The following is a 17968-nucleotide window of genomic DNA, read 5'->3' as shown; positions in this document are numbered from 1 at the left end:
CATATTTCCAACTCACTCCACATTTTAAAAAACTGACCAGCTTGAAAGCTGAAATCTGAAAGCAGAAGAGCACTAGAGACTTTGGACTGCTGTTTGAAAGTGTTTGCTTCAAGACATACTGTAAAATTTTTCAGATGAGAAATACACTCTGCCTTCATATAGTCCAGTTGGCACCACTCGGGTTTTACAGTAGTTTTCACAGTGCTTAGACAGCTGCATTCACCCTTGTTTTTCTGGAGAATAAGGATCCAACTTTTTTTTAACCTAATCTTTCTCTAGTCAAGTCTTCAACTTGATTATGCTGTGAGGAGAAATTGACTTCTTAATGATCTGCAGCACATGAGTAATCCTTTCTCTCCCAGTGGTAAGCACATGGTTTGTCAGATCGCAACTCATACTCTCTAATAAGAAAAATCAGGCACTCATTAAGCAGCCTACGTTTGTTGTACTGGTACTAGATTTTACTTTTTCAGGCAGGTAACATTCAGTCAGCAAGACCTGAGTGACATGTTATTATTTAGTCTTTGGGGTTTTTGCTTTATATTGTTTTGGCCAAAACAGCATGGCTTAGTAGGGTTGTAACAGTTAATAAATCTATTGTCTTTCACTTCTTAAATGAGATATAATAAAACTAGAGAACATTTATCACTAATTAGTAGGAATAGCAAGCATGCAACTATAAAACACTCCCCCCTGCCAAGCTTTCAAGTATCCACCTACTCCAATATGTTAAAAAGAACATTTGAAAGGTTACCAGCAATTTTTGATTTAATGACAAACAAAATGCTAAAAGGATGCCACTTGAGATGGGGAACTAGGAAAGATCTAAACAGTAAGGGCCACAATGAAGGCCAACTTGTAGCAACAACATATACACAGGACTTCAGCAAAGGAAATTTTAAAATGGGCAGGAAATGCTGCCTTCAGCTAAACAGGACCAGAAACATGTAAGAAATAGGATGCAGAAGGGGAAGGTTAGACAGAATTAAACAAATTATGATCCAGCCTGTGTTTACAGTCCATGAACTGCTGGTGCATGTATCTAAGAAGCAGAAGCAATAAAAAAATCAAGTAAGAATTAATGTAAAACTTTCACAAAACAATAAAGGAAAAAAACACGTCAAAACACCAGACAGGTCACAGAGAAAGCAACCCGGACAAGATTACAGAATTATATATTTCAGAAAATAAAAATGAGGTCTATAGAAACACAAAAAAATGACAAAACTGAACAAGAAACTAAACTGAAAGGAAGAGAGCATGACAGTTTTCAGTGTGACAAATGCAAGAAAGAAAAAAAGGTATTTACTAAAAAGGACACACCCTCTGGAATTTTTAATCACTCTAATCAGATACTGTATCTGCCCACCTACTTTCCATTTAATGCTGGTTTTGTTGTTAGTGAAACTCACACTTGAATACAATACCATTTAGGAAACTTTTTAAAAGAGAGAAACTACTTAAGAATCAGTAGCAGCAATGTAACTTTCAAGGTTTTTGCCACCATTTCTTAAATATTTTACTATCATTGACTGTATTTTTTACTAGCAAATGGGAAAAAAATTACAATGCCACTTTTACTAAAGCTAATGCAAAGCATCCACAAGAAAAAAACCCCAAACCTCTCTATTCAAAAGAAATGAAAAATTCAACAAAGCGTCCCTGCCCACAGAACAGGAAAAGCCTTGCTGGCACACAAAACTTTCGTTTTCAATACCATCCCAATCATTATAACTCTTTCAAGTCTACCACAGAGAACATGCTTCTGTGACTCAAATACTCCATGCCAGCATATAGAAAGGTGTTCTCGGCATAGCAGCTGTCCCACATATATAAAGCATCAGCTGTTGTGTGGGAGGCACATCATCTCTCCTTTTAGCCCATTTAACAAACCAGCATTATACATGAGACTATACTGTGGATCAGTAATAAATCAATTAAACAGGTCGAGGAATTTTCAGCAGGAATGCTTGCTTCATGTAGTCCTCCTCCTTATGAGGGTGAAAGCTACCTGTAAGGATGCACAATCTGAGACGTTCACAAATAGCCAGACACAAATGCAGTATTTGGCATGCGGTATAACATACTTCTAAAAGCAAAATCCAGGGCTCTTATTCCATCTACCTTTTCTGTGTTATCTTTCAGCTTAGATTTTATGCAGTTATGCATGTTAGAGAGTAAAACAATATGAATCTCTACTCCACAATGTCTTCCTTACAAGAACAGAAGGAAGAGTTCTTAGCTGAAAGCGTTGGCTACAAGGCTGAGCGAAATGAGAAAAAGAGTTTTGCAGTTAGGTCTGAATGAGACAAGTCCTCGCAATGTTTCATAGCATAAATCTAGTACAAGTGTTATGATCTTGACTCACAAGTCATCAATCTGACCCAGCGGAATACAGCCATTATGGGACAACATCAACAGAGAGTGCAATAAGCTAGCTTTCAGGTAGAGAAGAATAACCAACATGAGGAAGTCCCTGAATATCAAGACACAACCTATGAAATGGACCTGTAAATTCAATTAGAAGCCATCCGTAAGTTCAATTTGAAGCCAACAAAGTAACACTCCAGGCTAACGCATTTATGACAATCTCTTGCTGATGTGGGATTCATGCTTCTGTGTAGTTTTACGCTTAGATGAAATAATTTTAAATTATCAGGTCCCCGAGAATTCTACTTCTAAGGGCTCCTCATGAACAAGGATGTGCCTAATAGACCCACCTATGGCCAGCTGCAGCAAAAGAACAATTTTTCTTCCTGGGTTACATGGGTATTCAATTATACAGAAGAACTCAATAAGGCCTGAAGGTTGTGAACTGATACAGCTCTCCCAAAACGGAGGAAAGCCTTTGAAATGCTTCCTTTTCCTATCAGCTTCAACACTGTCCTGCCTAGGTTTAAAGTTAATTTCCGTGCTCTTGATCTCTATATATTTGGGAAATGGAAATGTTCAAATTTGCCACAATAGAAATTAAAAGCTGAGCACGGTCAACTTAAATCATTGAGAGGAATTCTCCCTACATACTTGTGTATCTGGGAGGATGATGTTTTGTGAGATGATGTTGGCTGAGAGGATTTGTAATCGCCAATAATTACATGAAAACTTGAATTTTATTTAGGACCAGAAGGGAATATTATTACCTTTATATAACTAGGGACATTGTTCCATCATTTTAATATCTTGTCCAAATCTTTGCAACAGCCTTCATTTAAATGTCTTGGCTGAACCTCACTAACTTCAACCTTTTTAACGCAGCGTATGCTTACAGTTCTATGTGCTGGTGAAGTTACAATTAATTGTTCTGAACTCGAAGAGTTCTGAGATTTTACCCTCACAATTTCACAAGACTTTTTTTTTTTTTTTCTTTTTCTTTTTTTCCATAAGACGCTCTCCAAGTATTTAAAATTGTCATTACAGGCACAAGGCAGAGTTATCAGCTAACTAGTAATTCCAGCTTCAACTGCAAAAGCTCATTTACTTCTTCAGTTATTTGTAGCATTGATAAATTCTAGGAGATCTTTTACTGGCTACAAGCTATTTATTAGACCTGGTAGCTTTAGGTGACTATGCTAGAAAGGCATTTGGAGAAATGAAAAGCAGCTTTTGTCTTTCAAGACTGTTGATTGATAGTTAGCTGTGAACAGCATAAAGTGATCCTCATTTTGTGCCACTAGGCTAGTGCACATTTATTAAATTTATGTGTGTATATATATAATCAAATCCCCCAAACCTGACAATCTGTTAAGATACAAAGTCTACCATCAGCTTCTTTCCCATGTAAGGAAGTTTGTTCTTACAAACCAATTGCTAAAAAAACAATCCACAAGTTCAGTTTAAATGCTGTCACTTTTTCCTATTTGGCATCAAGTAGATCAACAAATATTGACAGGCATAAGATCTCAAGACCAGCTTTATTCCTTCTGAAAAAACTTAAATACAAAATTAGGATAAAATTAGGCCATAGATTTTAAAACAAGATTTAATTTTGGTACATGTTCTCAAAGGCAAATAATGTAACAAGGACATTTTGTTAACATTTGCCTCATTTTCTGCTAGAATGCAAAGTTGCTCAAAGCTGAACAGACAGCTGGAAATTACAATTTTGATCTCTGTATAACGAGACAGTGGTAGCAGCTCAGCTTCCTCTTCCCTCTGCCAAGCCTTCCACAAGAGAACTAAAAAAGGAACTGTCTGAGGGAGATGAGAATAAGAGACTATTTTGGAGGAGTTAGCTTTGTACACTCAGTCACATGACAGCACTGTAAATTTCTCTCTCCCTCTCCATTAATTACGTGCGTTCCTTCAAATTCTGCTTATAGATACTATTCTCTGAGAGATATCTATCTACTGCATCTCTGTCATCTTCCATGGGGGCAGTTTCCTTTACCACATACATTTCATGACTGGAAAGGCAATCTCCTGATTTCTGAATTAATGGTGAACTACATATACCTCAATTAAGCACTATATAAAGCTGGAAATAGACAGCAATTATTTTTATATAATGGTGAAATACTACACCATTTATATACATAAATTAAACCATTTATACAAATTAAAGGACAGCTTTTCAGTTAAATATAGTACTTTTTACACAGTTTGGATTTTTAATGTTTATATTAATTTTTATTATTGTATTATTATTATTATTATTATTGCCAATGAATTTCACAAAATCTCCAGTTTCCGATGGCTGTCTATACTGCTGGCATTTTAAAATATTTCATCCTATGCCTTCCCCCTATATTCAAGTGGTCATGGCCTGCACACCTGCTGCTTCCTGAAACTAAGCTGTTTTCTAACTGATTTAGTAGTAATCTCCAATATCCATACCTACAGCCCTGGCAGTGTAAACCAAATACTTGTTTTAAAGATTAAACTATTTTCATTAATGGTCTTTTTTCTGCCTTAGGCCATCTTTTAAGTAGGTTATACTTAACAACTCAAGCTTTACTGCTATTCTACACATGGGAGATTCAAGGTGCCAGCCTGTACTATCCAGAAGGAAAAGAGGCATGCCCTCCTCATTCTTGGATATTGGGGAAGTTGGGGATCAAAACCAGCTGAAGGAAATCCATTCTCTACCATGCAGACCTACCTGTTCATGCTTAAGAATTTTCCCCAAAGCTTAGAGAGGCAAAGAAGTCTTTCCACTGACTTCACAGTGCCTTTCAGTCTGGTTGCCATTAACAGGCATGCATATACAAAGACGACACCTGGAGAGTCTTGCAGCTGATTTCATGTTTTCCTGTGACACATATCTAATACATATCCTAATTTAATCCTGTACAAAGCAGTGATACACATGTCTACCAGCATGGATGGTTTTTCAAACTCTTTTGCTGAGATTGTTGTTTCTTTCAGCTGGGTCACATTTATTGTCAAACTGTTCTGTCAATATTAACCATTTGAGCGTGGGCTTTTATTTTAGCCTGGGTTTAAGTAAAATCATTTTTTTGTGTGTTTGCTTTGGTTTTTTTCCCCGTTAACCTCAAAATTAAGTGAAGGTTGAAATCCAGATCTCTGGGTAATTAATGGAAATCTTGTAGCATCTAGATGGCCATAACTTAGCACATTTTCACTCCATCAAATTAAAAGGCAGGCAAAAAGCAATACTAAACCTGCCATTCAGGTGTCCTCACCTTCTGCTATGTTCATGTAGTTCTCACGTCTGAAATATCTCTAGTTTTTCTATTACAGGTAGGGGAAAAGGGGTTGAGGTTTGGTATATAATTTATGATGGTTATACTCACATTACACTTCTTTCAGTTTTTTGCATAGCAATTGATAGGTTAGTTTTAAAGTGAAAAATCAAATTATCTAAGAAAGTTTGGAAATAGGATCATTTTAGACTCACTTCATTTCAGCGCTTTAAATTTGGAAATTTATGATCTGTTCACTTTTTTAAAAACTGAGGCACTGACATTAGCAAGTAAAAGAATAATGACAGATGTTTCCTAGAACAATCAGACCTAACCTCCAGGAATGCGTTTACTGAATACATAGTATAAAACTGAAGTTAAAAAGCCCCCATAAGTGGCATATGCAGCACTCAAAAGGTCGGGTCACAAAGAGCAAATGAAGTGACAGTTTCAGGTTCTGCAGCAGAACCGTAGAGGTTCATGTTGTCTTCATTCCCACAAGGGGACAGATAACAACTGTCCCAGTAAGTGATTTCTCAAGAATTGTCATTCACGGCCAAAACAATAGGTAATGGATGCCAACTTTTTCAGTAAAGGAGCAGTTTAAAAAATATATTGGAACTAGTACCTTCATCCATAATAAGCTTATTAGTAAAAGTAAGTAAACTTGAAAGAACATGTATTAGTGACCAGGAAAAAGGGAGAAAAGAATCCAAAAATTTGGTTAGCAAATATGCAAAACAAACATAATCTGTAAGTGGAGACCCAGTGAAGTTTCATGAAATGTAACACCTGCTCTACATAATCTCACACACAGAAGTTTGCTTTCAGTTCGTGTGAGCACACAAACAACATAAAATCCTCAGAAAGTGGTGAATGGTATCTCAAAGAGAAATGAAATGAAACAGATTAAAGTCCCGGGAAGTAATCATCCAAAAATTAAAGTGAAGATGAAAAAAAACATTTCTAAGAAACAAAAGGTTTAGCGAATGTGCACAAACCACTAATATATAATAGGCAGAGCTAATGATACATAGTCGGAATTTAGGAATATTAATTTAAAATTAATTTAAAATAGTTGTAAGCATAGAATCACAGAATGGTTTGTGTTGGAAGGGACCTTAAAGATCATCTAGTTCCAATCTCAAAAGGATCGTAATATAGAAGTCCAGTATTAAGAGTTTTATACCAGACAGCCATGAAAATGTTTTCAGTTGTTTTTGTTTTCATCAGTGTAACAGCAGAAGGCAAGAACCCTTGGACTTTATTGGAAGTAAAAAGATCCCAGACACTGATTTCTTTTTTTTTTTAGCTGGCATCAAGGGGGAAAATTGATGGTATGATAAAATTTTTCACATACTTTTAATCTTATTTTTTAATCCATTCATACATCCACATTAAATTGCCCCATAAATTATTCCTGTGCTGCACTAGACACATCAAGAGAAAATTCTGGGAATTAAAATCGATATTAAGCACAATTATTTTCAAAGAATGCAACTACCAGCATTTAACCACAACTTTCACTGATATATACTGATGTACAAGGAACATATCTATGAATGAGATTAAAGGCCGAGTATATATTTTCAGCAGTCAAGAGCTACACAGTTAATCACTGAAAAATAAAACAGAAGGAAAGGAAAATGAGTATCAAAAGCAGAGACACCTGAAATGGTGGTGTTGGTGACCTGTAGACTGAAACAGCATCAGAAGCGATCTCCCACGTAGGGACGATTAAGTAGAAGAGACAACCTCATTCTGACTTGGAGTTTTGCTATAACCTTAAACATACAAGTGGTCCCTAACAAATATTCTGCTTTTCTGAAGCTCCTATTTTCAAAAATAAGACTAACATAAAGAAAACACAGAATGCTTCCATTTAATGGAAAAACTCTTTTACAGCAATACAGACTGAACTGTATTCCTCCATGCCCCAAACTGTATCCTTTTTTTAAAGTACCTGACTCTCTTTCAATCATCTAGTTTCCTATAGCTAGTAAGTTCCTCATGAAAGACAGGATAATAAAATTAACAACCATAATTTAAAAAATAGTGGCCAATATATTTTGGAACAATATACAGGGGAAAAGACCTGGTAATAATCTTGTCCTGGTGCACAAGATTCAATGTGAGATTTAAATGTAATTTTTAAAAGTTTTCTTAAACTTAGGAAAAGATATAGAGGTTTACACTGTGCTCCTGGATACTGCTAGTTGAAAATGAAGCCTTTATCTCAAGAAATTATGTGAAAGGTTGTTAGAGCAAGATTTACAGTGATGGGAATGCTCTTGTTTTCAGACATATTGATTAAGTCTGTTGTGGGTTTTTCTGGAAAAGAGACAAACTCCTTCTACAGTCTTTCTTCCTCCTGAATGAAAGTGCATAGAGACAAGATCTCAGGTGTGCAGGTCTGTAGTAGATGTTTTTGACACAAAGGGATCTGCTTCAAGCGTATCTGATTCCTGAATCATCACACTGTGTAATGTCAGATTCAGTTTCCATGTCCCCTGAGTCAAATGCTACTCAGAGAGCCAAGCAACTGTCACAGTCACTCTGAACTCTATAATAATTTGCTGACATATGTGGTGCTCATATATTCTCCCTAACCCAGGATTGTATTTATTATCTGGAACAGTCAGCAAATAGCTTTTGGTGTCATTTTCTTTGCATAGGGGCATACTCACTCTTTGGTTGACTCGTAATTATTAACATAAAAACATCAGGATTTACGATGTCTTGAAGATGCCATGAATTTGAGAACACTTCTCTGTAGATGTGCAGACTCTGAAAAGGTAACTCCTGCTGGGTGTTTACTTTAAAGTCTCTGCAAGATTAGAGATGAAGGTGTAAATACCTATCACCAAGTGTCCTCCCTGTAGACCTAAACAACAAGGACGAACATTACAAAGTCTTGTAATCATAACCAAGATGAAATAACTTGCTTTCTGTTTTAGTAATACAGCCGTAATAGTGGCTAAGAATTTTGGCAGGGCTGGTAGAAAGCTGTTCTTTCAACTGAAAAGAATGATGGAAGTTGTTTGGGTGGTCCAGGACAGCATTCAGACAACAAAAGCAGGGAGTACTGAGTAAAGGAAGAAAAAGCCATTCAGTATAAAAAGTACAGAAAGGTACCAAGAAGAAATAGCAACTGAAACCAAGCATGAAGAGTTCTATGCACAAGTCACTGCCAGCAACTAACAGAGCAGACAAAGAGTACTGCAGCTTCTGATGGAAGACAGATTCTGATGTGGAGACAGATCATCTCAAAAATTCAGCCCAGAAATAGCTCACTCAGCTATTGCTCAGGCATGCAGGCACACTGTGGGCACAAGAAAGAATTTATACTAGTACAGAGAAGGGTAGGTGGAGAGCCTCCTGAATTGAGAGAAACAAGATGCTGTTTGGGTTAGCTGTAAGTAATCCCCATGAAAGGATTTTTCATTCTCAGCTACCTTGGGTTCTCATCCTAGAAGTGGGCATGCAGTTATCATGATGTTCAAAAGCAGGGAAAAAGAAATCCCAGGGGCAGAAAGGGGAGAGAAGACTATTAGCACTTTAAAGCTACAAAGTGCTTCTAAGATCTCATTAAACTAAGCATCCACAGAACATCAGAGAGTGGAATAAACTTTGATTAATCATATGATTATATATCTTTAATAGATGCATGAGAGTAATAAGGTAAATGATTTTGTGCTATCAAAACCTCTGTTTGAAAACTATTCATAATCTATCATTTACAATATGCCAGTTATATAACTCTACATGACTATAAGTCTAACATTCTTTGCTATGCTTGATTGCTTAATATGCATCTTTGCTATGCTTAATTATTATTTAACACAAATTGTGTATATTTACAAAATACACCCAATCATAAATATCACCACTGTTATACTGAACAGTTGGGAAAAGGCCTTAGTTTTGAAATATCTGCACAGAGTTTAACACAAATATTACCAAATAAATTACAACACATATGACATATCAGATTATAATCTCAAATTTCTTTAATAGCAGAAATAGGCTGTTCATAAATCTACCAAATTATCAGAATAAACTTAATGGAAGGTTCTTCACAATACTTAAGAAAACCCAAACAGTAAGACAGATAACCTTACTAAAGTGTAGGTCTATGTGCTGTTAAGTGCTAAATCCCTTCTGCCTCCACATACCTTTCCTTGTACTTTCCCTAAACCTGTCCATGTAAATTCCCACAGCTGTATCACAAATAGCAAATAGCAAGTAACCTACAACCACCTTTCAGACTCAATAAACAGTGTTTAACGAGTAGGAATGAAACACCAATTGTGCATTGGACAAACACAAATTAAGCAATTTCTAATGCAGTTCTATCCACCAATGAATGGCTGATTAGACAGATATAAGCCTTTTCTAAACAAAACATTGTCATGAAAATAAAATTAATTTCTTAGGCAGAACTAAGAAAAACCCATTTTTCATTTTGATGCAGCTTTAAAATTCTACATTCACATCCATTTTCAAATGTGCATGACAAAGTTCTCATACCATTGAAATAATGCCTTTAAAGATTTTAAGTCCGTGAAATCAGAACTCCTTAACAGTTAAACAACTACACAGAATTCAAGAACTGATAACTTTTAAACATCGAACTGAGCACAGACTTGACCCCAAGCTCCCTGGTGCAATACTAAAGCAACTCGGCCAAAGATACAAACAGCATATCCAATGTAATTGCAAAAAGGCAGTTTTTGCACTAGAAATATATATATATGAAAATAGTCAAAACCCTTTGAATGACAGAGAAAATATAGAGATAAAAAGTGAGACTTGGAGCTAAACAAGTTTAGTTTATCTAGATAGCAAAGCAACTCGTTCACAGTATTATTTATTTTAGAATACTAATAGCTGGCAAAAAGAACCAGACACAAATTGGAACCAATATATGTGTGTGCATATACACACACACACATACTTTTTTAAAACTCCTTATATCTTCATTTCAAATCAAGAATGGACACTTTCTGGAAGATATGCATCTAGCACAACAAGCAGAATGTTTCAGTGAGACATGTAGCTGTGCTCACTAAAAAGTTCAACAAAAAAAACCCTGTAGGGATTTTACCAGCAGGACATGCAGAGTACAGAAACGTCAACAAAGCCAATATTTAGGACAGCTTCTGGCAGTTTAGAAAATCGATATGCAGTGTATAGATTTTTTAGCTGTTTGTTTGACAGTCAGTGTGTATTTAACTCACCCATTTGTTGCCAGGGAGAACACCACATAGTGTGCACAATACTGTCCTGATGCATCCACAGAACAATCAAAGCAGAACAATTAATATATTAAAATAATTGGATAAGGAAGCAGAAACTTTGATTGTCTCAAGGATAGTGAAATTCAAGAAATTTCCCCCAAAAGATAAACAAAGGAGATGACATTAGAAATGGCTCTGAAAAAGATGTGTATGCTCCACAGAAGCACGATATGAACATTCAGTCTGGGTTGTAACAATAGAATCTGTAAGCAAATCAGAACCAGAAGAGGGCTGTGGGACTCTAGAACTGACAAAAACTTGTGATTACATGGAAATGAGGGTCTACACAAGCAAGCTTTTTAGACTCAAAGTTCTCCAAGACAGTCATTTTGGGCTACAAACTACAATCAAATCTTGAAATTTCTCAAAAACACTTGTGTACACCTGTTATCAAATTCTGATTGAAAATATTATACAGACATAATCATTCCAAGACCAGGTGCAATTCATTTGCTATAGCCTTGTGCACCACAGTGTGGAGGATTGCTCTTCTGAATATTGTTTATCTCCAACAAGTTACTTCGTGGGTTTCAGTGCTGCTCTCAAGAGCCCAGAGCATCTACACACTGTGACAACTATGAAAGACAGTTATAATTGTGTAAGGGTAGCAGCCCCTCCTCCGTCTCTTTAAGCAACTGAGAAACCACTGGATCAATTACTGTCCCCCAGCACAAGATAGGGCCAGTGTTAGAAACTATTACACCAAATGCAGCCACAACCACATGTGCCAAAATGTTCCCATGAGCAACAATCCCTTTTACTGCGGTAAATTTCCATGTAGGAGGAAATAATTTGGGGTAGATGCATATGTCTATTAGCCTGTTCAGAATAATTAAATTGCCTTTTGCTTATTTCTTTGTTAATATGTATGGTGTGAATTTATTCATCCACAGAAATGAGAAGTACAAGACAGAAAAATACTGTTTTATATTTATTTGGAAGCATTATCCTTTACAGCAAGGAAAAAGTATAGCAAGAAAAACAAGGTAACTGTTTTGAACTACCTCTGATACACAGGAACACTTTTTCAAATTTTGGCAATGCTCTAACAGCACAATAACTGACAATCTGTCCTGATATTGATGAGAAAAACCTTCTTATATTCTTTCTTCAAAAAGACCAACAGACCAAGACAGACTCTGGGCTAGAATGAAAGGTTGATCAAATCAGACTAAACAGAGATGTCTCAAATACAGCAAGCCAATGCTGATATTCATAGCTAGGTATTCTAAGGTTTTATTACATGTATCACAGATGACTTGGGAAATGCTACAAAATTGTGTGCACCTCTGTGTTAACAGTATGTCATTCCTTACTAATGAAAAACCCCAAGTGAAAGAAGAACCGATAGCAAAATTTTAAAGCTTTCAGCATACATATGATAAAGTGAAATTACTCTTGCAAAAAGGAGATATATACCCTGATGTATACTTTTAAGTCTTCTGTGGCTGTTCAGTAGGTACTTTGACTTAACAGACAACTTCTTAAAGCATATTAAGTTTAAAAAAAAAAAACCAAAAAAAAACAAACAAAAAACAAAACAAAAACAAAAACACCCCAAAACTCTCAGGGAAAAGTCCAGTGTGCATGTACCAAGCCCACAGAACCACCCTGTGATTTATCTAGATATCACCTACTCATTTCTAACTTCCCATCTTCACAATTGTTAGCTCACAACAGAAGAAATGAACAAAAACAGCTATTAGAAAATGCCTTCAAATATCAAAGGTGTTTTTCCACTTTTAAGCTTATAAATTTAAAACAACTACAGTAAAATAAATAAAAAACCCCAGTTATTTTTCTGATATGGCTTGTTAGATGTTTTCAAGCCTAGTCATTTGAATCTCATACCATGAAGTTCAGGTATGTGTATTCATCACTGGGCTCCACAAATATCTCTGGTTTTTCTATCGCTTTACAGTAAGTCTATTTCAGACTAAACTTAAGCTGCTTTACACAGTGAGCTGAAATATTTACAGCCACTTTCAGGCAGCTGAAAATGACAAAATTCACCTTAAAAAACCCTCCCCTCTCTCTCTCACACATATACATTTAACACATGACTGTTAACAACCAAAAATACAGCAATCTAACACTAAGAGTTAACTTTTTAAGGCTTTTGCTGAAAACACCTACCTTAGTATACTCTATGGTCAGCTTATTCCAAGAGTTGACTTACTAGTCAAAATACTAAGAAATGTCTGCTTCCATAGACCAGAGTGCTCCTTTTACGACTCGCCCTTGCTTTAAGCAAGCAGTGAACATAGGAAATACTTGTGTTCTGAATGCTTACCTTCCAGTAAGTCTCTTGCCAGACCTGGTTCTGCCCCTGTGGACCGAACAAAGTCTGACAGGACTGCATCCATATCAAGAGTCATGTGATCATTCAGAGATGCTGCCAGACATGCAGCAGCAGTAGGACTTGCTGGTTGGCTAGAAGGCATCCATCTGCCAAGAGGAAAAAGGAACAGGATTTTAGAATATACTACAAAGTGATATAAATCACATTTTACCTCTCTTCCCCAAACAAGACTACTAAATATGCTAAAACATTCAAGTTACAGCATACTAAAACAAACAGCATTTGTCATCCATCTCTGCCTTAGCCTAGAAGTTGTTTGTCACTCACGCCAGAAGGTTTTATCTTTCTTAACACTTCATATTTTTATTGATTTTTCTTATGTGTCGCTTGCAAATAATTCTGCAACTTGAAGACTCCAATCCAGCTAAACACAGGCACTGCTCATTCCAAGCACAATCATCATATTATTGTCACTGCTCATACACTGAAGCTTAGCAAGTATTTAAATGTTTGGCTAGCCTAGAGCTCTTTTGGCTTACTTATTAATACTAACATATATACAACAGAGCTTAGTATTCGTTCTTTTATTTGCCTTGACACTACCACTCCTGTAATTTATAGTTTCTTCACTGTACTGAGTCTGGCTGGGATGGAGTTAATTTTCTTCATTAATTTTCTAGAATTGTGGCTAAACCAGCATTAGTAACACATCAATACTTTCGTCATTGCTAAGCAGTGCTTACACAGTCTCAAGGCCTTATGGTTTCCTACTCTGCCCCCTCAGTGAGTAGGCTGAGGGTAGACAAGAGCTTGGGAGGGGCAACAGCCAGGACAGCTGACCCTAGCTGACCGAAAAGATATTCCAGATAATATGACATCATGCTCAGCAGCAAAACTGGAGTAGAGTCTTTCCAAAGTAACTGTTGCTCAGAGACGGGTTGGGCATCAGTCTGCTTGTGAGAAGTGGTGAGGGACTGACTGTCTTTGCTTCACTTGCTTTTTTTCCCCTTTTTCCTTCATTTTAATCAAACTGTCTTTCTCTTGACCCATGAGGTCTTCTTCTTGCTTTTGCTGTTTTGATTCCCTCTCCTATCCCACTGCAGGGTGAGGAGAATAAGTGAGCAGCTGGTTGGTGCTTCCTTGCTGGCTGGGGTCAGCAAACTCCAGGGCTTTGTACATCAAACTCCAGGATTTGTTAATGGCCACTTTCAGCTTTTGCTGTTTTGTCTACCACTGTTTTTCTTTGCCTGTGAGAGATATGATAAAAGCACTAGCCTCGTCTCATCTGGTGCTTGGCCCATGTATTGTTTCCATCCCAATACTCTCGGAATCATCTCATGCAGTCAATAAACAATTACACCTTTCTCCTCCTCTAGGAGCAACTTTGTAGCAAAAATAAGAATGGCACCTTCTCCTCATGGGTAGATGTTCCCTGCCTTGTTGCAGTGGCCCTTCAGTTTCTCAAACATCCTTGCAAACCAGAATGTTCACATTATACAAAAAGATTACTGCCATCAGCCACGTGAGCAAAAGATCACCTGGATGCTCTGCCACTGGGATACCGAGATCCACAGTCGGAGGGTAAGGAAGCTCAGCAGCTGGGATCCCTAGGTAAGGACCAGGGAATTGGCAAAGGTACTGGAAAAGCGGCAACAATTCAGAGCCCCTGGAGGCAGTTCCTGTTGGGTGTGAAGGCAAGGTGTTCCCTCAAGGAAGATGTGCAAGCTACTAAGGCAAACAGACCACCACTGAGGAAGGTAACCAGTATCCGAGAGAATTAGTGGTTTACAGCAACTTGGACAACATCCAGTCCTCCAAAGATCTGGACAAAATCCAGTGCATATGGTCCACGGGAAGTCTGTATGGAACACACCTACACTATATGCTAGCACCCTGGCGATAATGGACTGGACAGACATCAAGGTACCAACTGTGGATAGACTGGTCTGCCAGCTCTGGCAGTTGGAAGAGAATCTCTCTCCTCCACAAACCAGTGGGCCTGTATCTACCTTGCCCAGCCTCTCAGAGGTACTTTCTGCTGTGGGGTGTGTGCTGAAGAAGAGCAGGTGTTCACTGCTACCATGAAGGTGCATGGTCAACAATACTGCACCCACTGAGAATTCCTGGTTCCCATACATGAGCTGATTAACTGAGGAGAGAGACAAGGAGGGATCAGCAAGGCTCACTGACCCAGTAATAGTCCTATGTGTCCAGTATGGAAGTCTGATGGTGGGTAGAAGCTCAGTGGACAGCTGCAGCCTGAACAGTCATGCCACCATTGTGTGCTGCTGTATTGGCCACACTAGAACTCTGATGTGAACTGGAGTCAAAGGCAGTCATCAAGTGGTATGCTACAACTGACACTGCCTGTGTGGGTTTTTTGATTCCTTTGGCAGCACACTGCAGGCCACAGTTCCCTTTCACATGGAGGGGTGACCAATACACCCGAACTGACTGCCCCAGGGATGGAAGCACAGCACTATCATTTTCATGGATAAATACAGATCACACAGGGAAAGGATAAAGCCCCCAAACACCCACAGTACATTGACTTCATCATCATATGGGGTAACATAGTGAAAGAAATATTTGAGAAAGGGAAAAGAATAACCCAAATTCTTCTGAAAGGTAATTTTGCCATAAAAAAAAGAGCAAGGTCAAAGGACCTCCACAAGAGGTCCAGTTTTGGGGAATATAATGGTGAGATGGACATCATATGCCAATGGATGTGAACAATAATATAACAGCCATATTCCCACCAGTTAACAAATAAGAAACACAAGCTTTCTATGCTTATATTATTTTATAGTATGGTTTTCTGGAGAATGCATATTCCAAGTTACAGTCAGATTGTGAGTCCTCTGTATCAAGTGACATGAAAGAAGAACTATTTCAACTGGCATCCTGAGCACTGATAAGCATCTGAACAGATCAAACAGTAGACAGTATGTGCAGTAGCCCTTGGGCCAGTTGAGCCCTTGGCCCAATTTTCAGTGGAGAAACCATCTCCTCAAACCATATCAGAAACACCTGCAACAAACACACATTACAAACACTTGGACTGACTGAGGACCAGATGAGAGGCAGAAAGGAAGGGTCTGGTAGGATTCACTCCTCTTCTGAGAGATGCAATTAGAGTACTAGTCCACACTAGTACTCTAGTACTTAATCGAGCTACACAAAGGTCTTTGCTGGTTTTATATCTAATAGCCCAAGCAGTCAAAAAAAACCCCACGCAACTCAACCATCTATCCAGGACTTTCTAATGTTATTAAGTAATACCAGTTTAACCATAAAAGCACTGATGGTTTTTTTGCACAAGTGGAGGATGTCAGGTTTCCTTCCTGGAAGGATTTGCCTGTCCCAAGGCAAAGTGACAGCAAACCATCATCACACCAATATATCACTGCCCTGTGTGTCAGCAGTCAGGTCCTGGTAGCGGGGGCTGCAGGGCTGGCCCCTGTGAGGAGAGGTCAGGGCTGCTCCGTGCCACACGCAGCTGGTTTCGCCTGGCTCTGCAACAACCCATGGCAGGGCACAGCTCAGCCCAGCAGCCAAGCTGGTGGCACCTATCTGGAACAGTCTGACTTCACAGGAAATTAAAGGTTGATTTTAAAATGAAGAGGAGAAGGAAGGAGCTGATATTACAGTAATTTGTAAGTTCTGGGTTACTATTTTGTTATATTTTGTTGTATGGTCATTTACTTGTAACCAATACTGTAGCTACTGTACATGTCTTACTGTGTTTTTAAACAGTCTGTGGGAGGCAATCTTACCAGGGTACTCTCTTGGGAGCACGATCACCTAGGGACCCATTAGGAAGCAGATCATGTTTTGCCCCAAGTGAAATGTGACACAATGTCTGGCATGGGAGTTTTTCTTGCCAAATCCATGGCTGACAAATATATGTGCCCCATTGCATTTTGAACCTCCTTTTTTGTTCCTGTAAAAGTGTAACTCATCCTTCTAGGCAGTGTTCTCTACAAATATCAAATGAAAATTAAAGCAGGCACTTCAAGAGTAGTTGGTGCTAGACAAGCCATTAAGACAGCTGGCACTCAAAACAGTTATGCTAAAGGTATCTCTATATTTCTACCCTCTCTGCACCACTGTGCAAAGAAAATAGTGTGCAGAAATAGTGCAAAGCAAAGAAAACAGGATGAAGTTAAATTATACACGACATAAGCAAAAGCTATGTTTTACTTTCATGCTTGTTGTTCATCACTGGTCAAAATTTACCTTTGAACATGAATTAGGTTTTTCCTGTTAATTCCTCCTCACAGGCTGAGTTGCAAATTTACCACGTGCCAAGGGTAAGGACTAGCATGGAGATTTCTTACTTGTAGCAGATGATATTGGTGGTCTCCTGCTTGTACCACAGCTACAGAGAGATAAACTGTGAAAGAAATTGGAAACCAGTTGAGTTCACTGTTTCCCCAAATGAAACACAGTGCTTTCCTACTCCATGTACAATTACCTGGTTATATTTAACCTTAAAAATTGAATGCCTTTCCTTTCTTAGAAATTGTCTCTTTCTCCAAGTATACATTCCCAGGTAGAATGCAAACTTCATTTACCTTCTTCCCCAGGACCCAGTGGGGTCCTTCTCAGCCCATCCATGAGGACTGCCTGCAAAAGCCAAATTTCTTCAATAACCGGAAAGTGTGCGGGTTATGTTACATAATTACATGTTTTTCAGTATGAAAGAAGATTATGTCATTGCA

At 38.0% G+C, this 17968-nt stretch overlaps 1 protein-coding gene across 3 annotated transcripts in view; it reads right to left on the bottom strand.

The window, feature by feature from the left end:
* OTUD7A (OTU deubiquitinase 7A) overlaps nucleotides 1–17968 on the bottom strand; it is a 99932-nt gene that overhangs the window by 40340 nt on the left and 41624 nt on the right. For 2 of the 3 annotated variants that reach the window (XM_026856369.1, XM_026856371.1), the window contains exons 5-6: nucleotides 17484–17640; nucleotides 13236–13390 (exon numbers count right to left, since the gene is read on the bottom strand). In XM_026856369.1, the coding sequence (XP_026712170.1) occupies nucleotides 13236–13386 (151 nt within the window). In that variant the 5' untranslated portion in view covers nucleotides 13387–13390; nucleotides 17484–17640. The remainder of the gene's footprint in view (nucleotides 1–13235; nucleotides 13391–17483; nucleotides 17641–17968) is intronic. The other variant, XM_026856370.1, reaches the window with a different exon arrangement.

This window comes from Athene cunicularia (assembly GCF_003259725.1).
Source record: "Athene cunicularia isolate RWA chromosome 10 unlocalized genomic scaffold, athCun1 chr10_part1, whole genome shotgun sequence".
NCBI lineage: Eukaryota > Metazoa > Chordata > Aves > Strigiformes > Strigidae > Athene > Athene cunicularia.
The sequence above is the reverse complement of the archived record's forward strand: the minus strand, read 5'-3'. Positions and strand labels throughout refer to the sequence as shown.